Source organism: Podarcis bocagei (genome assembly GCF_964188305.1).
Source record: "Podarcis bocagei genome assembly, chromosome: 8".
Lineage (NCBI taxonomy): Eukaryota > Metazoa > Chordata > Lepidosauria > Squamata > Lacertidae > Podarcis > Podarcis bocagei.
In genome coordinates this window covers 29382319-29409932 of record NC_138133.1, presented here as the reverse complement: position 1 = coordinate 29409932, position 27614 = coordinate 29382319, and the positions used below count along the sequence as shown (strand labels likewise).

General features: G+C 41.1%; 1 protein-coding gene across 3 annotated transcripts in view; it reads right to left on the bottom strand.

Moving 5' to 3' along the window:
• Positions 1–6885: 6885 nt before the first annotated feature.
• The window catches only part of HIVEP1 (HIVEP zinc finger 1), a 95516-nt gene continuing 74787 nt past the window's right edge, over positions 6886–27614 (bottom strand). For all 3 annotated transcript variants that reach the window (XM_081206108.1, XM_081206107.1, XM_081206109.1), the window contains 5 exons: positions 24020–24150; positions 20571–20746; positions 18206–18307; positions 9851–10365; positions 6886–8685 (listed from right to left, as the gene is read on the bottom strand). In XM_081206108.1, coding sequence (XP_081062234.1) covers positions 7492–8685; positions 9851–10365; positions 18206–18307; positions 20571–20746; positions 24020–24150 — 2118 coding nt within the window. In that variant the 3' untranslated portion in view covers positions 6886–7491. The remainder of the gene's footprint in view (positions 8686–9850; positions 10366–18205; positions 18308–20570; positions 20747–24019; positions 24151–27614) is intronic.

The following is a 27614-nucleotide window of genomic DNA, read 5'->3' as shown; positions in this document are numbered from 1 at the left end:
TGGCAGAATAATCTGCTCACTGAGCCTCCACCTCCTCTTTTATCAGCGGTTATATGTCTTATAAAAGCTGTACACCGGCTCCCTCGGCCAATAAAGCAAGATGAGCGCCGCAACCCCAGAGTCGGCCACGGCTGGACCTAACAGTCAGGGGTCCCTTTACCTTTACCTATATGTCTTATGGTTAATCAGTCATTTACCACAGATGTTTTCTGTGTTTTTAGACCTTGGGAACCTTCTTTAACCCAAACATGCATCTGGGGATTACCTTCTACCATAAAATTGTATTGTGCTAGTGCTGCTGTCAAATTGCATCTTAGATCAGGCTGGGAGCCTGTAGTGGATCCCAGCCGACCAGCTGAAAACCAGTGGATGCCAGGTACAACCCAGTTATTGATGCCATACCAAACAGAATGAATATTTTAAAATAGAAGCTGCCTTACCACGAGTCATCTAGCATGCTATTGTCCGCACTGACCTGCAGCTGCTTGCCAGGATTTCAAACTGGGTTTTCCCCAGCTGTACTTAGAGATGCTAGAGACCTGGGACTTTGCAAAGTAGATGTTCTACAGCTATTTGGCCACAACACATGGTTGCTGGCCACCATGCAGCTAGGTGGGTCACAAATTGCCCAGACCTGCAAGAAGATCCAGGGGACACTCTGTACTGATGGAACACATTGTGGAGAGGATGATCTCCAGTGTCTGTCCATGAGGCAAGGAACGTTCTGTCCTAGAGCTAAACATCATCCAAAACAGACCAGGAATGAGCCCTCCGATTTGTCTGTCTGGTTGATCTTGCGGTAATGGCTTTGCATGGATTCTGGTTTGCTTTTCTCCTGGAGGCCTTTGACCTTCTAATCCCCTTGAAATAATCCTCCCCTTCCCCCTGTCTGTTTGTTTGTTTTTTCACTTCAGTGCATTTTGAAGAAGTTCGCAGTTCCTTCTTGGATAGCCCTAGGTGTTTATAAGCCCTCATTGTGGCTCTTTTGCTCACACTAACTGGTAATGGGCAGGGGTCCATAGGGAGCCTGATGGAAGGAAGCAGAGAAGGCTGTTCGAGGCTGTCTTTGCAAAGCTGCATGTGGTTGAAGTTCTGTACATATGTGGTTTTAAAGGGATTAATTTCCAGTGCTAGTCCTGCTCCGGCAAGTAGTCTAGGAACATTGAACATAGATGTGTAGTGTGCATGTGTCAGATTACAGCAACAGCCCTTCCAAACCCCTAATCTTGTTGAAGATGTTTGTAGACATTGCAGACCCTACAGGTGTATAAACTGGATGGATGCAATTAGGACCCTGTTTGTTTGTTTGTTTGTTTGTTTGTTTGCTTGCTTGCTCGCTGTTTTGCAGAGTCCCTGATCGCATGCGGGGACTGTTTAAAAAGCCTTCTACTGAACATATATAGGGCAGTCTGGGGTCTGCTGTCCTGATCCCAGTCTGCCCCCACCCCTCCAAGCATAGTCTTTTGTCCTTTTTCTTCTTCTTTAGAACACACTTTGAAACATTTTTTTAAAAAAAAGTCCAGAAGGCTTTTTATGATTGTCTGCTAATGCTGACTTGTTTATTTTGGGTGTATGCTGCCTCTTACCATCTGGTTTGTACTGATTATATTTTATTATCCTAGCTGTCAGCTACTTTATGATTTATTTATTTTTAAAAAAGAGATAAATATGTAAATAAAAAAAGCAGGGCTTTGGTCTCTTTGATGCCACACCACCACCACCCCATGAAGCCATTGACCAGTCACAGGGCTCTGGCTGCTCACCGTGTATTCAGTACTGAGCCCCAAACTTGTGGTGCTCCTTCCCAGCTGCTATTAGACAGGCACTCTCCATGCTGAACTTCAGGCACATGACTTCAGACCCCATCTGCACTATACATTTAAGGCAGTATCATACCATTCCAAATAGTCATGGTTTGCCTCAAAGAATCCTGGGAGCTGTAGTACCTTGGTAAGAGTGCTGAGAGTCCTTAAAGGTAAAGGGGACCCCTGACCATTAGGTTCAGTCGTGACCGACTTTGGGGTTGCGGCGCTCATCTCACTTTATTGACAGCTTCTGGGTCATGTGGCCAGCATGACTAAGCCGTTTCTGCCGAACCAGAGCAGCGCACGGAAACGCCGTTTACCTTCCCGCCGGAGCAGTACCTGTTTATCTACTTGCACTTTGACGTGCTTTCAAACTGCTAGGTTGGCAGGAGCAGGGACCGAGCAACGGGAGCTCACCCCGTCGTGGGGATTTGAAACGCCGACCTTCTGATCTGCAAGTCCTAGGCTCTGTGGTTTAACCCACAGCGCCACCCGCGTCCCTTGCTGAGAGTTCTTAGGAGACCTCTATTCCCCTCACAGAGGTGGTTTAATAATCCGTTCCTCTTCCCAGGTAACTCCCAGATACCAGGGCAGATTACCACCATATCATCTCATAAAATCCAACAAAATAATTTAAAACAAATGAAAGACTGCATCAGACAACAGAGGTTGCCCCACAGAACTATTTAGCTGTTAAGGACCAGGGTAGAAAGTTGCATCTTAGCAAATGACAGAAACTATTTAACAAGGATGCTTGATGCACCTCTGTGGGGAGAGAATTCCACATTTTGGGAGCTGCAAGAGAGACTGCACTCTCCTCCATGCTGCCCAGAGTGGAGGAATTACCAGGAGGGCACCCTCTGCCCAGCTTGACACCTGAAATGGTCTATAGGGAAGGAGGTGGTCCTTCACAAAAAAACAGACTGATGGAGAAGCTGGGGAAGGCCGGTGGAGTGGGGTGTGTGTGTGATGAGAACAACCATTTTCCTACAGGGGGGGGGGATTCAGTTTTTCTCTCTGTTTCTCATTTTTCCAGTCTTAAATGTGGTTTTCCACATTGGTTTGTGATGTGTTTTTTAAGTCAGTGAAAATCAATCTACACGTGAGTGTGGATATCTCCTAATATGCACATTTTATATGCAACTTTGCCAAATAGACAGAGTTTTACAAAAGATTTTCCCCCCAATATAACTGGAGAACTGCACTGCAAAAATTTGGGGAAGTGTGGAATTGTGAAGGATGGCTGCGTTTCAGTTCATGTCTTGTTTTGGAAAAGAGCAAATTAAGTAAGTTCACCTTTAAAGGTGACCTGAAGCAAATTTCTCCCCCATCCCTAGTAGATTTCTACTATTACCACTAAATTGTGCCACGAAAAACAGACGAAATGTAACAATGCCACCATATTAACTGGTTTCTCCAAATTTGAGAGAGGGGGAAAAGACGCACACGTGTTCCAGACTGTATCTCCAGCTTTAGACTTAAACTATTTTTTCTGGCTTCGATGCTTTCTGGAGCTTTGTGTTTTGAAAGTTTTAAAAATAATTCTCTCCCAAATGTTCACACTCAAGCCTGCAACTCCATGAATGAATTTAGAAGGAACCTCTGCTCCCCAAGCAGCTGCTAGTTTCTTGAGCGCTGCAGGGGATCTTATTAAAAATAGTACATTTACATGAGAGCTGCTACTGAGGTGCTTCTTTAAAGGTTTGTGGGGGAAGAGGTTTGTGCTGAACTTTTTTGAATGACCAATTATTTCAGTGGCTCAGCTCTAAGAATGACTGCCTCTGGATCCAAACCTCTTTAATGATATTCGAGATCAGCAGATGGGGTCGGGAATATAAGAAACACCAAAGAAACATATATTTTTGATCTCACACCATCTGAATTGATCGGGTCTCATGTTTCTCAAGCCAGTCATGTCTTATTGGTAAAATAAGTTGACCAAAAAAAAGAGTTGACAAAATATGAATGGACAACAAATTCCTAACATATAGGCACGAAGAAGTGAGGAACAAGGGGCTCCCAGCAGGGAGTTAGATGCACAAGGCCTGAATCGTATACCACCACATTTTGCTGTCTGTGGGTTGTATTCAATGTATTCGCACTACGTCACTGGTTCTATCAGTGCAGTTTTCCCCGATCTGGAGCATATATGGGGTGCATCACTGGGAAGGGTGATGGTCCTATTGCTCTATTTAGGCAGATCCTATGTTCATCAATATTCTAGGATCAAACACCGTTCTGTTTAATACTTGTATCACATTCAAAGTTAAGAATCATCTGGATTTACTTGTGCTTCCAAAAGTTAAGAAAATCAAAAGCTAAGGATTTAGCCTTCACTTTGGCACTACTAGGATATGTCCTGTTCCACCTCCCAAATTATGCTCCCTTGCAGATTAGGCTCCATGCACTCACGCTTTCTGCCCTGCCTTTACATAGAAAATGCCTAAGAAAAGGAAACTGCACAATAAAAAGTTACCAATCAAGAGAACAACAAACATAATATGCAATAATACAGCAAAAGCAAGGTAACAACTAGGAGAACAGCAGCTAAAAGGTAAAGATGTCTACTCAACGCAATCCCTCCAGAATTGCCATCTTCCTTTTTATTTGAGGTGTTTCTCCATCTGTCCTGAAGGAGGTCCAGAGGGTGGCAGCACAAAAGTAGGCCTTTTCAGTGGTAGCTCCCTGATTCTAGAATGCTCTCTTTAGGGAGTCATTGGCTACTGTTAGATGCTAAGCAAATACATCTTTTTTCGGCCAGGATTTAGGCCTTTAACTTGGAGAGTTTAGATATTGTGGCCTCTTTTAGTGGATGGGATATGCTAGATTGCTTTTATTTATTAAAAAAAATGTTTTTAGCTTTCACTTTTAGCTTGATACTGGTTTTAATATTTGTATTATATTGTAAGTCGCTTTGAGTTTACGTTTTATAAAAAGAAGCAACATGCAAGTAAAATTAATAATAAAAACGTTAAGTCATTATGACAAAAGCAGCAGCTTCTTGAGATACAAGTGACTTCATACAAACTAAGGTTACTTACCTCTTTGCAGCAGCGGTGAATCAAACAAGCCTTAACATTTGACCTTCTTGACCAAAACAAACCTTGTATTACAAAATCAAGCTAAGCATGCCTGGCTAATGAACTCATCTCGAGATAGGCTTTTCCTTCCCTGAGTGAACTTTAGGAATGCAGCATCTTTTCCCTTTTTCGCTTCAGAGGGAATCTCTGTGTGAATATTTCTACACTCAGCTGCACCAGAGTTATTCACAACTTGCTGGCCAAACCTTGCTGTCTGCCCCCAGACAGACCCATATTAGTGTAATCCTGGGAAATTAGTGGTGGTTCTTTTTAAAAATCTAAACATCTGGTAAGAGTCCAGAGCATCCAGATAAAAGGCAGTTCCACTGGATTTTTGACGTTAGATGATTCACACAGGTAGGGGTGGTTGAATCTATTTGGATACTCTGAGTTCCTTATTTCTCCAATCTAAAATTTGTTGCTCCACATTTCCAAAGCAATTCATGATTTTTGAAAGAAACCATCATGAAAAGTAGTCAGCATTTTAGTGCAAATTTCTCCCAGTAAACAGGTTTTTATATGCAGTTTTGACTAATATAGTAATATATCCATTAAAAAGTGATTTTTCACAATTGTAATGCATTTTGTTATTTACACAAATATAGGCATTTTATTGCCCCTAGTCTCTGTATTTTTGTGCACATTGTTTGGCTGGAGAACTACATCACAAAATTGGGAGAAGTGTGGATTTCAAAGGATTGGTTTGAGAAGTGGCTTCTCATTAAAATGCAAGCACAGTCACATTTCTCTGCCATCTTTCTTCCTCCTCCCTTACTTTGAAGATGGGGGTTTCCTACATATTTTAAGCACTGCAAGTAATGCATGACTGCTGGAGCTATGGGTATAGAATTAAGCAAGGGACCAAAGGCTGCATGCATGAAACTAAATCCATGCAAGAGAGAAATTCTTCTGTTTGAATATTCAACAAGTGCTGGAAGGGGTTCACTCCTCCTAAAAATGAATGGTCACACATTGGGGGTACCCTTTGGTCGGTCTTAGACCTGCATTTTCAGACCTCAATTGCAGCCAGGCATCACCTTCTTGCATGTGTGTAATTAGCCTGCATCTTATGGCCTCAACTGTGATGCATTTTTGGTGAAAAGTGTTGCTGCTGTTGCTCTTCATGAAATTTCCAACTTTATTTCACAAAGGCAAGAGGCTGTAACTGCAATTTCTAGGATAATAAAAGATTAGGCATTAGTGGCAGATTTCGCTTATCATCTTTAGCAATTCACAAAGGTTATGTAATATATGATACAGAAAGTCACTCCCCCCCCCCCGCTGTCCCCATCCGCAGTCTACAAATCTATATGATGACTATTCACTGTCTGCTCCTTCTGGGATAAAAAGTTGGTGGGAGTACATGCTTCCTACTGACTTGCATCGCTGAATGAAATAAAAAGTGCTTTCAAAAAGCAAATACATTCTTATTGTCTAAAATATTCACCTGTGAAAGGCTCTTTGGAAACTACAGGGGGAGCTTGAGAAGATTAGCAACTGGAAAAAAAGGGCTGAAGCAACATGGTTTTCATTTACTCTTGTGAATGAAAAAAGTGAGACACAAAAGCTATTCTTTTCTTTCTTAACCATATTTTAATTTAATAAAACATGGCTTTATGCTTCTGTTTGACAGCAAACATAAGAAAAATAACACAAAGTTTTTTTCATAGTCACAAATGTAAATTTGCTTTCTTGTGACAGGCAAGCTTCAATTAAAAATAGCTTTAATTTTACTTAAAGAACAGGTACCTCGAATATGAAAATTAGGAAACATGTCCCTTACAAGAAAAGGAACATTTGTTCCTTGTGAATGTTTCTTTTTTTAAAAAAAAATGGTGGAAAGAAGGAAAAATGCCGCTACTGAAACCACTGCTAATAGACAGTTCATCCATTTTCTAAAGCTTTTAAAGAACCTAATGGTTGGGGGGGGGGCCCTAAGTGGGAAGTTAATTATTTCTTGCTGGCTCACTTGCATGAAGAAGGCACAACTTGAGCAGTGATAAAGTCAGTAAACAAAAATTTTACTGAAATAATTCAATAACACAGATACGGGAGTTTGTTTTTAAGTGTAAAGCTAAAGTCATACACAAGAAAGATGGACAGACCCTTTCCCCAAGACTAATATGGATACAATAAATATGGAGTTGTACATACTCAAATCTGTACACACAAACTTCGCCCCACAGCCATAAAAATTTACATTTAACAGTGCAACATATAATTTAATGATTTATTTCATCCGACGTAAGATTTTTTTATTTATTTTGTTTTACTTACGAAACACAAGTAACTACTTGGTTTTAATATACATATAATATATATATAATTTTGACAATCTGTACAGTATTCTAAACATAAAACTCCAAAAAAGGCACAATTGTCTATACAACATGTACAAAAATGGCCGGAGCTGACAAGAAACAACAATTATTGGTCAAAAATTCATGATTGCACAAAGATTAGTAATGAGTTTGTGTCAGAAAAAAAATGTGCTTTAAGTAAAAGGGAGGTTTGCAAGAAAACCTGTGTTACTTTAAAAAAAAAAACGAAAAACAAACAAACACACACACGCACACACACACAACCCAACGTAAAACCAAAAAACCCTAGGTTTCTATTATAAGTCTGTCCTCATCGTCGCTGCTGCCGTCACTAAACTCCACAGTATTTTGCCTCTCGGGCAACCCTTTCCGCCTATACGCTTGTCTATCTAGAGAGACAGTCCGATGTCTGGGGCAATTGGGTAAAACGTCAGAATTCACCTTCATAGGAGGCTCTGAAGCAGAAGCCTGTTCGACCTGAACAGAATTGATATTGCACTTTGGTTTCGTATGACTCTGTGAGTCAGGCTTTTCAGTGTCCAGTTTACCTGGGCTATCGTGCCGTTGGTACCCGCTTGAAGGATCAGCCTCCAAACGACTTTCAATGCTGTACTGCTGGTCGGCGGGTCCCACCTGAGATGATGTAGCCCTGGTGACTGGAGCAGCAGCAGCAGCATCGCCAGCGACACTCGCAGGACCCTGATGTGGAGGAGTTTCGGAGGCCTTGCTACTAGAAGCTGGTGTTTCTGGAATGCCCTTCCCATCTGCAGTCACAGGGCTGACCGAAGGGATTAAAGTCGGCAGTGCTATGTTTAATATTTGCAGACCTGGAATGTGCGTCTGAGGGCTTGAGTTGCTCTGAGGGGAAGGGTTTGCAGTCAACACTTGTAGGCCTACGGCATTCAGCGTTAATCCCGAAGGGTGTATTTGCGGAGTGATGTTGGTGTTCGTCAGGCCTAAGATGTTCACCGTCTCCATGCTCAACGACGGAAGAGGCTGCAGGGTTGGTGCGCTCAGGCTCTGGATTCCTGGTACATTGATCTGGCCTATTGGGATGCAAGGAACAACGCTGTTCACTTCAGCAACGCTGAGATGATTTGCAGTGCCGGACATTGCACATGCTGGGTCGCCAAGTGCACTTGTAGTTCTGTGGATCACGCTAACGGCGGGAATAGTGAGCTGTACCGGCCCAGCCTGAATGGGGAGGAAAGTCGAGTATGTGGCCAAGCCAGCAGGTACCACATGGATTCCCCCCACTGGAATCATCCCGTAAGGGGTCTTGGTTTGTTGCTGCGAGTGCAAAGGGAGGTGGCTAAACAGGTGAGTCTGAGGAGGTGCTGATTTCATGATCTGTTGCTGATGCTCCTCAGGTTTCTGCGGTTGCATTTCTGGGAAAGGCGAGGCCATTGAAGGAACAACCGTGGAGGTTTGTGTACTCCGGTCAACGGGTGGAGAAGGAAGTCTTGGAGAAGTTGTGCTCTAGTGTAACAAAAAGAATAATATTTTAAAAACCATCAGTAAGAAGATACAACCAGTTCAACATTGTCTAGCCTTATTTCTTAAACTGTGAAAGCAGCCAACCACAGGAGAGTTGGGCATCCGCTAAAAAACACTCCTCCCTAAGTGCTGCGGGTTGATTATTTTTGACAGATTCTGCTGGGTGTCCTGTGTTTTAGTTCCATTTGTGGCTCTTCTGCTTTGAACATTTGGAGCAGATTGCTTCCTCTATTGGCTAAAGTAGAGCCACCTTTGTTTTAAGTTAAATACAAGAAGGCCCAAACCATTCTCTCCCTTCCTCCATCCCAACACAGCTCAAAAACCTCTTCTCTAAAAGAGGTAAGTTTGCTAATATTCTACTATTGTTAAAAAATATACAAGTCAACCAGAATGTGCTATTTCAGTGCATTTGATTTCCAAAGAGTCACATAGGTCATGCGGATATAGAGCAGCTTTAAAAGTACTTCTATATGATATAGTTTTGCATGCTCGTGGTTCTTTGCAATGCTAGCTATGACAAAATTCAGGCTCTTTCCCCTTCTATTGCTGGCAATGGGGAAGCTCTGTTTCCAAGCATGGGTCAAGCCTGGCTGAATAGTAGTTTCTGAGTATTTATACATATATATAGATATTTATGTAAAATACACATGGCTATATAGTTCTACAACAAAGAGTTACATGCAGTCACAGCAGTGTATTTATTGGGAGACTAAATCCCATTAAATTCACTGTGCCAACGGTCCATGGCTAATGCACAGAAGAAATTGAATCGTGCAGCCCATTTTCACTGAAATCCTTCTAGGTCAATGTACTTGACAGACAAGAACACGGGTAGCATTATTTGCCTCCCAGCAATGAACTTGGAAGTGTGTGTGTTAATCTGCTCTACATGAAGCATGTGTGTTACTCTACCAATGGCTACTAGCCATGATGGCTGTTCTGCCTCCACTGTTGGAGGTGGTATGTCTCCGAATACCAGTTTCTGAGGATCAGCTGTAAGGAGAGCCCTGTTGTGCTCATGTCCTGCTTGTGAGCATCCCATATGGGCATTTGCTTGGGTCTTTTGCAGGGTTCAAGTTAATTCTATACTTTGTGCAATTGGTGCACAGATTACACCTACCACAAGTGAACTGAATTATCTGCTCACCTTGGAAGTTACTGTCGTAACAGTAGGAGCAACAGCAGAACTTCCCAATGCTTCTTCTGGGTAGTCCACGTACATCTGATGGCATGGAGACTTGGGAACAGTCTCAGAGGAGACAGCAGGATCTGTGCTTGTTGCTCTGTCTTGCACATTTCCTTCGTTTGCTTCTCCGGGGACAGCTGTAACCAGTGGCCCTGAGCTCCTGCAGTTTGACTGCACTGTACTAAGTACCGTCATCTTTGTGAGAAGTGCTTTGGGCAGGCCATCCATAGAGTCTGTGTGAACCCCAGCAAAGCAATCTGCAATTCTGATTTCTTCATCAGCGCTTGAGATCTCCTGAGAAACATTTCTAGATGGATGATGTTGTGGGCTGGCTGAAACGGAGGGAGTGGCAGATAAAACTGATTCAGCTTGGCTGTCTTCGTCATCATCTTCATTATCATTGTCATCGTCATCTGGCCCTTCTGAATCCTCTGCATCAAATCCGGACCGATCATAACCCAGCCGCTGCTTTTCACCTATGAGAGGGCAAAATTAAATGCACACATTTAGAGCCTAGTAATGTTTAAAAATTATAACAAGAGGGATGTAGTCTTTTTCATTTCCCAACTTAACTGCATGTTAGTGCTCTTACACACATAGCACCCCATTCAGTAGGAGCTCATCTATTATTAGACTCCTTAAAAATAATAATTAAAAGTGCCCAGCACAAAACCCCTGAACCTAATTGTAATCTGACAGGCTTTGCCAACCTTGGAGAAGCTACTTTGACTGCAAATTTCATTCATGTCTGCCAAAAGGAAAACAGTCATCTTTTTCAAATTATTATTTCCTAGTAACAAATTGGAGGGGGGGCAGAGAGGAGCGGGCAAAGCCTTGTTTCGGCAGGGACAGACTCTGAGGCCAGGCTGGATCAAACAACCCCACAGTGCCTTGGACTGAGATGGGCTGCTTCCCAAAGTACTGAGCAGGGGTCCAAACTCTGGCCTGTGCATACCCCTAACAGTTTTGCACTCATGCATTTGTGAATATAATTTCTGCACATCATGTTTTAACTCCCTTATATGCATGAGCTGGAACAAGCCCAAGAAAAGCCCCTTTTCTTGGTCTTCCTCCTCCTGGGTGGCTGGAAAAAAGGCTTCTATGGTGGTCAGCTTCACTTTCCACAAGCCATAGCCTATCATAATGTATGAATGAGAGATCGTGGTTTACAACAAAGACTGGTTGGTTAAACAACCCAGCTTCATATCCCAATGTTTTCTATCTTTCTATCTTTTTTTTTTGCTGAACTATCTGAAATGTAAAGAACTTACAATCTATTGCTGTTAACAGAAAAGTTACTAAGGAAAGACTGAGAACTTTGATCACACAGCAGAAATGCTTTCACATCCGAAGGCCAGGAACTTATAGATTTCAAGTAGGAAGAGAATTAAGCACAGGTTTCAATGTTTACTTTTCTCCCCTACAGCTTTTAAAATTAAAACCTCACTTTACCAAGAAAGAAAGAAACCCCAAACACCTTAATTCAAGCTGTAAGTTTTTATAGTTCCCAGGTGCTCAAGCTCATTCTATACAGGAACCACTCACAAATCTATTCTAGTGACTTTTAAGAGACCATAAAATATGGATATGTAAATGAGGGAAGGGTTGTACGTTATCTTAAAGGTGATTTTCTACAGGTGTTGCAAATTACAACCCAGAACAAGAACTTTCATTTGAATTGCTTGTCCTCCACAGTGTAACATGTGACTGCATTCAACTGACAATCAAAACATTAAGTAAAGCAACAGTCTACATGGTTGCTTGGAGAAAACAAGAAGGAATGATAAAATATTTCAATTTGAATTAGCTAGGAGGGAAGTTAAATTACAACAGCTGGGGCGAAAGACACATGGATCCTGCACAATTGAGAAATGGCTACTTATTGCTTACAAACCTAATTCTAAATCATCTGAAATGATGAAATGACCTTTACGTATATTGCTACTTGTATCTGCCATGACAATTCTGAAAATAAGAATAATCCTTTAAATGCAGCACTGTTGGGCAGCAATAAGTTGTGAAGCTCTCTTCTTGCTGCAGGTGTTTCCACTGATGTCTATAATAAGCTGCTAATAATGGTGTTCGAAGACTTTGAAGCCTTTTCTTCCCTTCCCACTGCCAAAGCAACCCTTACAGCAGAGCTAAAAGCATTCTGCTTAAAATTATCAGCAAAACATTAATGGCTTGACAAACACACTTGTGTTCAAGATATGGTACGTATACAAATGGATAAAACAAATGCTGTAGTACAGTACTCGCGTCTCTTATATTTTTCAACTATTTTGATAGAGCTAGCAAAGCTTTATTCTGTATTAAGGCTCTTTGCAAACCTCAATAAATTGTGGCATGCTGTTTTTTTTAATTTAAAAACCCCATGGAAGTGGAATCAAAACTTTTAAAACATTGTTACCCTCATTTTATATAGCCATTAAAACATAAAATCACCTACAGAATATCAAAATAAAGGTGTACAGCTACCAAGAACTATTTCATTCTGTATTGGTAAAAAACAAGTCCACTGCAAAACACTTGACTGAACAGCAAAAGAGCCGTGAACAAGACAAAAGGAGGATCAGGCAATGGAAAAGTAGAAAATGGCAAAACTATATTTAGTCCTGATATACCCAGCCAAATACAACTGGTTAGTCAAGGAACATCACAAGCATATTCTCTCCCCCCACCCTGCTCCTTCATTAGTTGTATCTATATTATTTAGACCCAACATAGTGCCCTCCATAAGTTGCTGGGCTCCAATTCCCAATCAGCATGGTCAAGATCATGAGCTTATGGATAAGGATAAGGATTTTATTTATGTTTAGTATAAAGTATACATTTTTAAATAAGGGGCAATGATGACAAACTTCCAGAAGAATAAGTCAAAGAAACTTATTAGGCAGCAGCAGTCACATTAGCACCAGCAACAATGGCACCATATTTGGACACTATCCTTTGAGGAGATAGAACTGGACATGGTGTAACGCCCAATTTAGATGATTTTAAATAAGTTGGTATGTCTTCATATCCTCTAGTATAAACAACATCTACTGTCATGGAGAGATCTTCTCATCCATTGTTTTCGGCTTTCAAAGCAGGCCTTTTGGAATCTCAGAATGGATACTTTGACAGCCATATCTATTCTAGAGACCGGTTTTGGTAATACAGGAGTCTTTTCTATCATACACATAATTGACTATACCTAACCACTTAAGATTACACTTACTTTTAAAGCCTACTGACCAAATTATTTATTTTGATATTATTATATTTATTGCATCGCGGACTTATACTGACATCTGCTGGGGAAGCCCAGACTGGAAAAACCTAAAAGCCCCTGTTGATTAATAGGCTTTGATGTTTGCCTTGAAATGATAATAAATAAAGGGCTTGATAGCTGCAGAAACTCTTTTTCATAAAAAGGAGTTTAAAGAGATGTTTGAATGACTCCCTACTGACTGCTCTGTGCAGGCCTGCATTAAACAACCCAAGCCCTTAGTCTTCTCCACCGCTGTCTGAGCACCTGGCAGATACAGATCTCCGCACATAACTGTCTTGGTGGGGAATTGCAGCATACCCCATATCCATATCATAGGCTATTGCTGAAGCTACAAATAAATAGGATTATCTACAGTGGTACCTCTGGTTACAAACTTTATTTGTGGTCCGTTCTTAACCTGAAACCATTCTTAACCTGAGGTACCACTTTAGCTAATGGGGCTTCCTGCTGCCGCCATTTCTGTTCTCATCCTGGGGCAAAGTTCTTAACCCAAGGTACTACTTCTGGGTTAGCAGAGTCTGTAACCCAAGGTGTTTGTAACCCAAGTTGTTTGCAACCCGAGGTACCACTGTACTGCCAGTTCTCTGCTGCTCCTCAAGAGTGTATCTGCACAAGATTATCTTGTAAAGAACAAATAATAAGGATCATATTCTGTTGATTTAGAGTCCATCTTTATACATTATTTTTTTTAAAAAAAAACCCCTGGTCAGAGGGTTTTGTTTAACGGCCGAAGTCCTTTTGTTAATTTACTGCTACTACCTCTAGATGCCAGTAGCTGCTCCTCCAGGCCTGTGCACCAACTGGCAACTCTTATAACTTGAACCCCCTTCTCATAATGTCACTGATTGCCTTCCCAAGTGCATTTACATGCAAAATACAGCTACCTTCATATCCTGCCAGCCTTATGTTCCCATTATTCAGTTCTCCTCCTCCATTGGCCACATCCTTCCTTCTTGGCCAAAATGCAAGAAAATGGCTGATTCCACACTCCTGCACTGACAATTTTAGGGGGCGGCAGCAATGTTGAGGTATGATGTAGCAGCAGCTCTTTGAAGGTCAGACCATTTCCCCTAGCCTCCTAACCCTGCAATAAATCTATAAAGGTCTTGTGGACCACAATAGGGACACTAAAAGGGCCTGCTAAGTCTCCTGGGCCTTATGTTTGACAGCTCTGCCCTAAACATTAGGAAATCAGTTTCCCTGATAAGCGCCTTTAAGCCGCGATCCTTAACATACTTACATTGAAGAATGTCAAGTTCTACCAAACAGGACATTCCCCCTCAAAAATGTACATAGGATTGGGGCGTTAATCACCTAATTTAGAGGAGCACCTAATGAAAACTTGGGCCAGCACTGTGAAAACTGATATCCCTAAGCTGAAGTATGTCACACTGAATGGTTCACCTGGTCTGACAGCATAGTTCAGAAGCCAGCATTCCAAACATAGTAGCCCTGTATTTTGGGCGTAAAGGGCATTCTTTGGATTAGGAGATGAAAGATGCAAGAGTGATTTGGAACATAAAAGGTGAAACTAAGTGGTATTCACCAATACCCAAATGGTGGCAAATCCAAAAACAAACAAAGAACACCGCCACAATCCACCCAGCCCAGTTGCCATAAACCCCCAATTCATATAGTGCTGAGAAGCCTCATGGAAAATAAATGGAATTGGTAGAAGCGTTGTTAAAAGAGCTTCACATAAATGCTCTTCACAAGCTATATTTGGCCCCTTCTGCCAATTGTCTCTGGCAAACTCACATTCAAATTCTGTGCAACCTACCAAGTTTAGAATTAAAGCTATTACACTATACTGCCTTTGGCAGTGAAAATCAAGCAACAGAAATCAGAGTGTGTTGGAGACAAGTTGATACGGTTGTTTTAATTTCTATTATGGTTTTAACTGCAGTCTGTTCCTGTCAACCCAAAATTTTGCTACTGGGTTAGAACTCGAGAAAGAAGATACTCAAGAGTTTTATGTATCAGTGTATTTTACTTAAAAGCAAAATTATTAACATTTTCATCCACTCTGATGATGAAGTATTGCAGGAGGTCTAAAAGCTTCCAGGATACTTTAAACTATAATTTGCTCAATAAAAATACTGGCAGCAATTCAGAGAATTGCATGTGAGGCAGAATCAGATTGTTGGCTGCGAACAAAGAACTTTGAGAGCAAAAAGCCATTCCATAGCTTACAGTGGGAAAGCTCTAACTATGATCAAGATCCTCATCTTGTCAAATTGTGACCACTGCAAGCCCTCCAATATCTAACACAGCAAACTTAAGAAGGAAGCTAGTATTTTTTTCCTTTAAGGTAGAGGTCTCCTTGCGGAGTCATGAAAGTGCCTAGTGGGATACTTTTCAGAATGCACTGCTTCTAGGTCCACTTGTTTTAAACTACAGTGGTACCTCGGTTTAAGTACTTAATTCGTTCTGGAGGTCCATTCTTAACCTGAAACTGTTCTTAACCTGAAGCACCACTTTAGCTAATGGGGCTTCCTGCTGCTGCCGTGCCGCTGGAGCCCAATTTCTGTTCTTATCCTGAAGCAAAGTTCTTAACCTGAAGCACTATTTCTAGGTTAGCGGAATGTGTTACCTGAAGCTTATGTAACCTGAAGCGTATGTAACCCGAGGTACCACTGTACAGGTATCGTAGTGACACTGTAGCCAAGGAGGAACAGCTGCTTGCACCTGACACCTTGGGATACAACAGGATACATGCACAGGTATTTCCCGCCAAATCTCACAGGAAGTCCCCAAACCATTAAAAAAGATATGGAGAGTTAAACAGCAGTCTCATAGTTCTGTAGCACAACTGTCTACTGCATCAAGTGGAGTACAGTATCATTTGACATTTACAATTTCTAAAGCTAAAAATAAATAAATAAATAAATAATAAAAAAGCCTAATGACCAATACAGCAGAAATCCAATTGGCCCAGTGGAAGTTTTAAAATATATGGAAAGTATTATTTTATGGCCCTTCACCTTTTTGTCTGCAACCTGGGAATCAGAGAAAAATGTTGAAAGTGACAAACATTAATGTAAACGATGTATTGCTGTTCTTGAGCATAGGAGTATCCACCATCCGTTGGGTGTCTCCTCTTTCACTGCCTGATCTATTGTGCTGTACCCTCTCTTCCTCTCTGAGTTCTCCATTTCACACACACACTCCTCCCTCCCAGTTACCTGCTATTGTTGCTGCCTTATTTGTGCTGAACCTCGGAACTGAAGGGCCCATAAATTAATTGTCAAATTACAAAGCATGACTGTTGCCCTATTACTTCTATCAATAAAACAAAGTTCAATTTGCACTGTAAAAAGGTAAAAATTGCTGAGTGCACTAAGAAGTTATGCCAATTGAGAGCACACCTCTCCTACATCTTTAAGAACCGAATTCACATCAATTCATAGTACTCTGCTATTGGCTGCCAAGAAAGACCAAGTACATTAATTTTTTTACCCCTTCTACCTCTTTCAAATAACATACACCACTCCACAATAAACCATTTGACACAAATCAGAAAAATACTTTCGGGGGGGGGGGTATCCCCCAGAACAGAAGCAAAGGTATCATATATCATACTGACAAAAGCATGCACCAAACTGACTACACACTGTACCCATGGTTTGTTCTTGGGGAGGCCTAAACCACAAGCCTGGATTCAGATGACACGCTAAACCAAGGCATGGCTTATCTCAGCACGGTGCAATAGCAAGACAACTAAGGAAGAACAGAGTGGTCAAAGTCTCCACCTTGGAGGCCTAAACATTTACAAATTGTGCTAAGCCATACCTTGGCTGAAAGTTGGTTTAGAATGCAAACCTAATTTTAATGTCCTTATTTTATTTATTGAATTTCAAAAAGGTCAGCAAAATAATGAGCGTCTTTTATTACAACCATGTAATAATTTTGATGTTCATACCCCATCCTTATGACAATATAAATTTGAATGAATTAGAATGCATTTTTCACAGATAGGAACTGTGCCACCCAAACAAAAATGTGGTGCGACATATATCCTCTTACATACTCTATTCTTCTCCAGCATTCTGGGGATTGTGCCAGTTCTCCAATTAAAATTCAGTGCACAGTAAATCCTACAGAAATCATTGCAGATGAAGAGTGCTTGGTCTACATGAAGTGGAAGAGTAGACCATACAACTCAAGACTTGAGGTGGACAATGCAATTTTTGAATGCTCCCCTAAGAAAGAAAGAAAATCTACTACCTTGGAGATTGAGACTTATCCTTTCTATGCTAGTTCTTTACTAGCAGGGAAGTTAAAAAACAACAACAAACCCACAAAGGATAATTCAAAATCAGTATCCCCGCCCTCCTCTCCATCTCCTAAAAGCAAACAAATCTGCAGCCAGAAACAGCTAAGCCCATTCAATTCTGTTAACTGAGAATTCCACCACCTTATTTGGGGCTTGTGAATAAATAAGACAATTATCTGCAAATTTGGCTAATGTATTCCTCTAGACTTTTTACATGGATGTAATCAGACTACTGGCACTAAAAGGCTGAGGCCCAGTATAAGGAGCCAATTGATACACATATTCCATAGTGCATAGTCCCTCTAATATGTTGTGGGGACACGATCCATTTGTATCTGCTCCAATAACTGAACAGTAAGTGAAATGCATAGGATCTGTTCAGATGTTAATTCTACTCCCTTCCCTTTGAATCTCTGTACATGGCGACATTATTAAGTGTAGAATATATTGGCTGAATTGAGAGATAATGAACATGAGTTCTGTTGTGATTCAAATGAGATCTGGCTTCAGAGGAATCTCATACACGTATATATGTAGGATCTCCTGGTACCGACACTACAGTATATGTGCATAGGGACTGAGAGGACAGTGGGATCCCAAATATCTTCTAGAACCTTATCATACAGGGAAAGTTAGTAGATGAGTGATAACTGATAGGGCCTGTTCTGTGAAAGCAATCTAATAAAAAGTTTGAACAGAGGAAGGAAAATATTTAGAAAAGAAAAGCAAATACATGAAAAGTTCTAAATATAAAGAATTTTTTTACCGTATTCTTCTACATCCTGATCATCTATTGATCCTACTGAGACTCCCAGATCCATGCATTTTTTGCTATGTGCCTTGGACTTCATATGTTTTGTCAAGTTTCCTTAAGAAAAAACAAACAATGCATATTTTTACCAAAACCACATGACCGTAACATTCAGCATGTCACTCTCTGCAGCCAATGACACTTGGGCCATTATTTATCTATTCTTTTATTTAAAAGGTTAACACAAAGCTTCCAGAGCTGTCACTATAAACATAGTTTAGACACACAAAATATATAATAGCATGTTAAAAATCATAAAATGCATTTGAAAACTTGGGAGAATAAAAAATGGCCTTGGGTTGTATCCAGCTAAGTTATTGTATGGGCAGAACAATTTCCACTCATGTGGTGGAAATTCCCTTCTCTCTCCTCCTCCTGGGTGGCCCTGCAACCCCCAAATCTGTTCAGGGTCACCCCCAACCCTCTGGAGCAGATGGGGGAGAGTGCGAGGAGGGGAAGTTCCATTGTGTGAATGGAAGACCTGCTTGTGCAATGACTTCGTTGGTTTCAACCCTTTGGCTTTTAAATAAAGTTAATTTAGATTCAGCTCGGCTTTGAAGATGGAACTAAGTGCAGTGGTAGACAACATGTCTTAACACTGAAGGCTACATCAGAGAATGTTGCCTGGTCAAACTATTGTATTCATTCCTAAGAACGATGTATTAACTCTTCTTTTTTAAATGAGGAGTTTCATGATGTAATATAATTTAGGAAAACAAGTTCCAATTTGCATTAAAAAATAGCTTCAACAGATGTTCTGCTATTTTCAACAAAAGACAACATTGTAAGAGTTCACAATGATCTAAGAGACTAATAGTGGTAAAATACCGGTACTTGCTAGGCATTTTCTCTTCTGACATGCTGCTGTTGAATGAACATATACTAAAATGGCAGAAGATGGATGTGGTAAGAACTGATGTAATGGTGTGTCTTGTTTCTCCCATGGATACAAATAGAAGCTCTCAAAGATTTAATATATTTGATATCTTGTTTGGTGACTTAACAATGAATGACAGTATTGTTCAGAAAGTCAGAAAATGACTTTTGCCCAACGGCTGCAATGTCCATTTTGTTAAGTACATACATAAACATAGTAAGTTTGAGCTTGGCCAGAATTTAACCAGGAAGCTAGTAAAGGAAGACAGTGAAGGCTACATACAAACCATTTTTGTGGCACTTCTCTTTTGGAATAGTTTCATTAGATTCTACTGAGAATGGCAGTGTAATAATTCTAAGAACAAATCTTACAGTGATATGGAATGCATATTAATCTACAATCGTATGAAATGTACAGATAATATTTATGTTACATATATGCCAATCTTTATTATTAATATTGACATGAGCAAAACGTCATTATGTTGAAGCCCTGATATCTATTTCATCAAAATTAAATCATTTTAATTAATTTTTTAATATTTAGGCTTATAGTTGAGCATATGCACACAAGCATGCCATTAACACCAGTGCCCGCTAAATCTGCTCACAGGATAATCCATGAGTAGAGGCAGAATGATTTAATACTGAGTTCCTAGTATGCAGAAGAGTTGTACAATATTCATGACCTTTTATTTATAAACATCTTAGTAAGGTCAGTTCAATGAAAACTAAGAAACAAGGTAAACAGTGGCTTTTCCAAGCCTGAAATAATGACTATGTGACAGATCTAGAATCTGAACCTATTTGCATAAAAATGGTATCTCAAAACCAGTTGTGAAGGTATGTCTGCTTAGCAGCTGTACATGCTGCCAATTAAAACACAATGTGTCCTTGAAAAAGACAAACTTTTTCTCTTCTGGGACACATCCTTGTCTCAACAATTGGTCATGCAAACTTCACAGCCTTCATCGGCCTCATAACTATCTGGGTACTTGGGCAAGGCATCAGTCAGGACGGAAAAGGGAAGTCAGTCAAATTCACACCAGTATGAAACTCAAAGGTGGAAAATGTTAAAATGCTTTCCTGCGGGATGTAATTTATGCATCTACCACCTTCCCTGCAAAGGGGCTTTTGACTGCTCATTCCCCACCCCGTCCTACCTCCCACCTTGCCCAATCTGATCTAAAGAAGAGTTCTGGAGAACTTGAAAGCTTGCATTTGAAAGTGTTACATTTTATCTGGTCTAAAAAGGATATTGCCCTTGCTCTAAAAAGGATATTGCCCTTGGAATATTTCTTATAAGCCAACCCGGCTCTCCTTTTATTTTTGCAATTTGTTAAAGTTCCCACAGCTTTATTTCATACTTCCAACACGCTTATTGGAAAAGCAATTGTCAGCAGGTTGAAAAAGAAAATCTGTGAGTCATGACAAGCTCACTTACCTTTAGTTTTGAAGGAAAAATTGCAATAGTTGCAGTGATAGGGACGGACGTCTGTGTGCGTGCGAATATGTTTCTTCAACATACTGGGCTTTTTACAGCGTATTCCACATTCTTCACATATATATTTTCCTCTTCCTCTCCCACGAACATATACATATTCTTCATTTGACTTGTATCTAATTTAACCAAAACATACCAAACTATTGCAAACGACAGTGCATTACAGGTCAGGACAGGTCGCACACCTACCGTATTTTTCGCTCTATAACACGCAGATTTTTGCTCCTAAAAAGGAAGGGGAAATGTCTGTGCGTGTTATGGAGCGAATGTGTGTCCCTGGAGCCGAAAAATGAGGCAAAAATCAAACCGCGCTTCAGGGAGAAGGGAGCTCCGTGAGACAGGAAGCTGCTTTCCTTCATTCTGCCTCAGGGTCTTACTGCCCACCCTGCTCTGTTTCGTTGCTGTGTTTGCTCAAACGGAACAAAGAGCAGGGAAAGCCCCTCCCCTCCAGGCAAGTAGAGAGGAGAGCAGAGCGTCCAAACAAAGAGCAGGGAAAGCCCCTCCCCTCCAGGCAAGTAGAGAGGAGAGCAGAGCGTCGCTCTATCCTCTCCCTGCTCCGGAGGGAACAATGTTTGTGAAGGGAAGAGAGATTACAGGTTCGGCTTAAAATTCTGATTTGACTTCCTGCTTTTTGTTTTTGGAGACACACAGCATTCAAATATGCTTTCTTCCATTTAAAAGGATGAAATCCTTAAACAGTGTTTTGCCTGTAAATTCATGCGATCTGGAAGATTACAGTGTCTGTACCTCTTAAGGGATGGCAAAGCTTAGGTTTCGCTGCTAAATAGTTCTTAATGCAGTTAAAATGCTTTCTTCTGTCATGCTGGTGGGAGGGAGAGGGAGAGGGAGAGGGAGAGAGAGAGAGAGAGAGAGAGAGAGAGCACGCTGGCTGGCTTGGGTGGGTGGATGGGGGGAAACTTTTGCCTTCCTTTCCTCACGTTATAGCCCTCTCCTGCATTCTTAGCCTTCTGTGTTTTTCCTTCCCTCCCCACTTAAAATGTGGTTACAAAGCATGGATCCACATGGATCCTCAGGATCTTTGCATTGGGTCACCCCAAATTCACCATCAGAGCACACAGCATGTCCATGGCTACAGCCTGCCCCCCCAAAATCACACACCCATTGTTGCCTGGGGCTGCAATGGTGCAAAAACGTGGTTACAAAGCATGGATCCACATGGATCCTCAGGATCTTTGCATTGGGTCAGCCAAAATTCACCATCAGAGCACATAGCATGTCCATGGCTACAGCCTGTCCCCCCCAAAAAAAATCACGCACCCACTGTTGCCTGGGGCTGCAATGGTGCAAAAACGTGGTTACAAAGCATGGATCCACAGGGATTCTCAGGATTTTTGCATTGGGTCACCCCAAATTCACCATCAGATCACATGTCTGTGGCCACAGCATGAAGCACAAAAATGATACGTCCACTGTTTCATTCAGAATATTTTTTCCCTTGTTTTCCTCCTCTAAAAACGATGTGCGTGTTATGGTCAGGTGCGTGTTATAGAGCGAAAAATACGGTAATTCCAGGACACAGGAACTACCCACCCACAGCACTTCTGTCTTAACAGGATTCAGCCCTTCAGAGCCTACAGACCAGGAGTCAGCAAGGTTTTTCAGCAGGGGGCCAGTCCACTGTCTCTCAGACCTTGTGGGGGGCCGGACTATATTTTTTTTTGGGGGGGGGGGAAATGAACAAATTCCTATGCCCCACAAATAACCCAGAGATGCATTTTAAGTAAAAGCACACATTCTACTCATTTAAAAACACCAGGAGGCCCCACAAATAACCCAGAGATGCATTTTAAATAAAAGGACACATTCTACTCATGTAAAAACATGCTGATTCCCGGACCATCCATGGGCTGGATTTAGAAGGCGATTGGGCCGGATCCAGCCTCCGGGCCTCAGTTTGCCTACCCATGCTACAGACAGTCCAACACCTTAACAGCCTCTTCTGATTCCAATAGAATGGAGAGAGCGAGCCACATATCATCAATGTTTTGATGGCGCTATCCTCCAAATCCCTGGATGGCAGCTCCCAGAGGTTTTATATAGATGTTAACTAGCACAGGTAGCTGAACGGACCCACGTGAAATCACACATTCTAAAAGCCGAGCAACAATATCCTAGTACTAGTTTCTGGTAGAGATCCTGGTAAGAGCAGAAACCACAGTTATGGTTTGCAGGTCCTGTTTTCTAATCACAATGCGTTCCCAGGAAATTGTTCATTAGGTGAGCATTCACAAAACAAGCTGACAATTTCCATTACAGTGGTACCTCGGGTTAAGTACTTAATTTGTTCCGGAGGTCCATTCTTAACCTGAAACTGTTCTTAACCTGAAGCACCACTTTAGCTAATGGGGCCTCCTGCTGCCGCCAGAGCACAATTTCTGTTCTCATCCTGAAGCAAAGTTCTTAACCCGAGGTACTATTTCTGGGTTAGCGGAGTCTGTAGCCTGAAGCGTATGTAACCTGAAGCGTATGTAACCTGAGGTACCACTGTATTTTCCAATGGGAACATTTCTAATCCATGATCTCTCTCCCCTCCCCCACCATGGTTTTGTCCTAAAATGGCTGCAGCCAACCAGCAAAAAGAGGGAAAAACTTATTTGCCTGATCTCTCCTATTCCTTGATGTGTCTTGTTCTCTCTCCCACATCCTTCTCTCTGTGGTTTCTGCTTGAAAATAGTTGCCATTGACCAGTGAAGCACAAACAAGTAAGGAAGGGGGCAAACTCTGGTTGTTTGGATATCTGAATCAGCCATGCATGTAGCGATGTTTGGGCACAATTCTTTATGTTCAGTTAATGGAATGTGCAGATATTGAGTGTTCTGATAGCAGGAGCTGCATGTTCCTCCAACCACCACCTCCAAGTCGGTGCAGAAGAACACCACTGTCAATACCATCAAAAGCCACTGAGAGGTCAAGGAGAACCAACAGGACGACACACCCTCTGTCTCTGTCTCGAACGAGCTTATAAATCAGGGCAACCAAGGCTCAGACTACAGATGACAACTTACTGTTTTGTTCCAAATCACCTATGGCCTACCAGGCAAGCAGTGATGAACTGGTTTCACCTGGTAAATATTTGTAGAAAATTAGTTGTTCAGAACTAAGGCTCTTTGTGTTAAAAATTCAGTTTGAAGAATTAAGTGTTAAAACACCAGGAGAGAAAAATAGCTATGTGGATGGGAGGCAGGGAATACTGTGGAGCAAGCAATTTTGAACATACCAAACCATTTTGGTTGTTTGTATGACTAGAATCTGGATCACGATCTAATCAGGTTCACAATAACACCTTTTTCTACTGAGCTACCAGGAGATAATGACTTCCATACAAAATATTAATAAAATATTGCATTACTTTTAGGGGGGATACTTACCCTCCATCAAATATTTTCACTCTTCTTGGCTCACTTTTGGCTAAGGAATTATCATTATCTTGACCAGTGCTTATTTCAGAGTTTTCTTTATTGCTGAATTCCCTTGCTGCCTTTTGTTTAACTAATGCCCGCTGAAAAAAATGTAAATTGTTACGTTTCTTATTATAAGCAGATTAAGGTATCTACTGAACTAGTATTGCTAGTGAGTATCTGGCAAAATAGGAGTTGAAGATTACCATTTTCAGGCACAGTTGTTTATGTGTTGACAATACAACTAAGTTTTATTTTTGTGACAATTGCTACACCCAATTCAATATGCTCCGTGTGTATGTTTTTGCCCAGAAGTAGCCGTCTGTACATGATTTAGGAGATACAGGGTGGGGGGGGGGAGAGGAAGAGATTCCCCAATGCAGTTTTTCAAGCTTATATCTACTGCCAGAGAAAATTAGCATACCAGTTGTATTAGAAAGTATACTGCATTAATATACTGCATTTAGGCTATACAAATAAAAAAACAAAAACAGTTTGTTCTGCAGCTTTCAGTCTGTTTTACAGTTCTAGATTTTTCAGTCTAGTATCTCTATCTTGGAACCACTCCCAAGGACACCCCCCCTGAACATGCTCAGTTTCAACCCTCCTCAAGAAACACATTTGAATTGGGCCTACTAGGTAGCAACCACATAAAGGTATCTTACACTCCTTCCCCTTTTGTTTATACTGTCAACATATACTGTAATCTATATATTGACAGTAAGAATACAGAAGGCAGTGGGGAAAACAGAACACACAAAAAATAATAATTTCCTAAATAGGAGGCATTGGTCTAAACCTACAAATTCCCTTGTTTTTATAAATGCAACCTCTCCCTGGGCTTGGGGATTCTGTTTGAATGGCACAGTGTAACTGTGATTGTTTCTGGCTCATCCAGATGTTCTATCTCCAAGTGTGTCTCAGAGACACACCTGAAACAGTTGTACGATCTGATGCAGTGGCTGTGGACTGGCATAATCAATGTGAAGTCTTGCCCAAGGTCATTATTATCACTCCCTTGGGTGTAAGGGTGCTTTTGAAGGAGCATGACAGATAGACTGACAAGCACCCCTGTACTCCTGTCTCAATCTGCTGGTCTATTTCTGGCCACCACACATAAACTACATGCTACTCTCTTCAAACAATGCCAGGATGGACTTCATACAACAAATTCAGCACAGCAGAAATTGCATAGTACTGGTAGTACAACCACCTGCGAGCCCAATAATATTCATCCATCCTGGATAGCCAATGACTCCCTACGCTGATAGTTAGGGTGTTAAAATGTGCTCTCCCCCCCCCCCCCCGCAATCCATCCATTAATTATCTTCACCCTCTAAATAACAGAGAATCTTGGTCAGTCACCCGTTTAATCTTTGCGGGATCGATCAGGCATGTGGATAGCAGTTCAATAAGAAAAACAGTTTCAGCAGGCTGAGGTACTGGCTTTGATCTATCTGGCAGTGGAAATCTGCTAAGGGGATCAGCATTACCCAGGGCTTGACCTGGCTTATATTCAAATTTGTAGTCCTATGCAGGCAACGTCAAGCCCATCTCGGGATTCTAGCAGGCAGCACTGGCTTGTTCTCTCCCTGCAGACCCTGAAGAGGTTTATGATCAGATTGTATGACAAAACACCTGCGATCTAGATACGAATGGGATTTCTTTTCAGCAGAAAACACTGCTAACTCTTTACATTCTAGTTGTGAATAGTTTTCTCCCCCTGCTAAGGCCAGTGACCTTGATGCAAACTAATGGAGTGTTTTGATCCAGTAGGCATTTGGTGGGCTAAAAGTGATTCTTGAGAAGAATTGGAACCTGTTTAAGTCCTCCATGCTCCTTATTCCTTATAATGCCCACAAAGGACCTACTTTGTCTTGTGATGCTTTGCCATATGAAGTTCTTGATGGTTATTATAATGGATAAGGATCTTGGATGACTTAAATAGGTTCCATTTTTGCCTTGTGGCCACTAGGTGGCAACCACATAGCATTCTCCTTGATTGACGCCTCCCCCATTTCTCTTAGTACTGGACAAACTCTACACTGACAAGCATTTATCAACTGAAAACTAATCCTTATAATCCCTCCATGACTGTAAAATGGCCAATTATTTGTCATTCAACAAACCTGTTGAAATTAATAGACAAGTAACTTAAATCCATTTATTTCAATGGGTCTAGTCTGAATATCAGTAACACTGGCTATCTCCCCATGGACTTGCTCTGCATCCAGCATCACAAAACTGTTTATGAGACATCTAGTGACAATGTAGACAAGAAATCCTGGTTTGTTGGATTCAGCAGAATAGGTCATCATAGATTTCCATCTTCTGAACAGATAGCAGAAAGATTACAGGAAGCATAAACCTCAAGTCAATGTAGAACACAAACTTTTGATGCCTTGCAGTGAATTAGACACTAAGTGCTAACCATACTGTACATGTTGTATATTTCAATGGTATGACTTATACTGATGGGGCTAGCTGTGAACATCAACTAGGAACATGCTCTTTTTGCTGCTGCATAGCTGATGTCACATATGACATCAGGTTTGGGGGAAATGGTCTTGTGGATTATATTAGGATCCCCATGGTTCTGAGGTTCTCCACTGTTGGACTATACCAACCAATACAGGAAATTTCATGCAACAATACATAAACTTTAACAACACTACTGAGACTTACACATGGTTTCAGAAAATGAAACATCACAAAAAATGAACTGTTCATGTAAATCACCAGTAATGTTCATTTTTACACCACCTTGTTAAGATTCAAGTAATCGGGACAAATATTTTTAGGGGTTACATGACCAGGCTGCAAGTGTGTTACGCTGGTTTTTTTGGTCAACTATTCCACATCTCAAATAAATTTGTCTTGAGCATCAATAGCTGATAACTTTTCAGGCCAATACAGAGGTGGTTATACTCCTTCCTCATCTCTTAAATACTGTGAATGGGACAAAAATTAAATGAACAAATGAAGCCAGGTTTTTTTGCTTAACAAGGATTGAAGCAGGTTAAGGACCTTGGTTAAGTGAGGAACTTAATCTTCGCTTTAGCTAACATTGGCTCCAACATATCCAAAACTGTAGCTCAAGCGTGAGAAGAGGTAACTCCTGATCTCTTACTCAAAGATTATGTCTGAACAAGCTCTGAATACAAAATTAAGATTTCCCCCAAATTCTCTTCTGCATTCATGGTCCATAGCTATACTTTATAACTGGTTACAATGCTAAAAATTTCCCTGTTTGCATTCTGAAAAACCCTTAAATAGTTGCAATGACAACAGATGCACAGTCTTTAAATGTGCATAGTCAGATGTAAGATCTGGAAAGCTTCGCTGCTGTTCATATGCATCAGACTACCACACTTTTTTTCTGAGGTAGGGGAAATTTATGTTGGATGTGTACTTAGAATCATAGAATCATAGAGTTGGAATAGACCACAAGGGCCATCGAGTCCAACCCCCTGCCAAGCAGGAAACACCATCAGAGCACTCCTGAAATATGGTTGTCAAGCCTCTGCTTAAAGACCTCCAAAGAAGGAGACTCCACCACACTCCT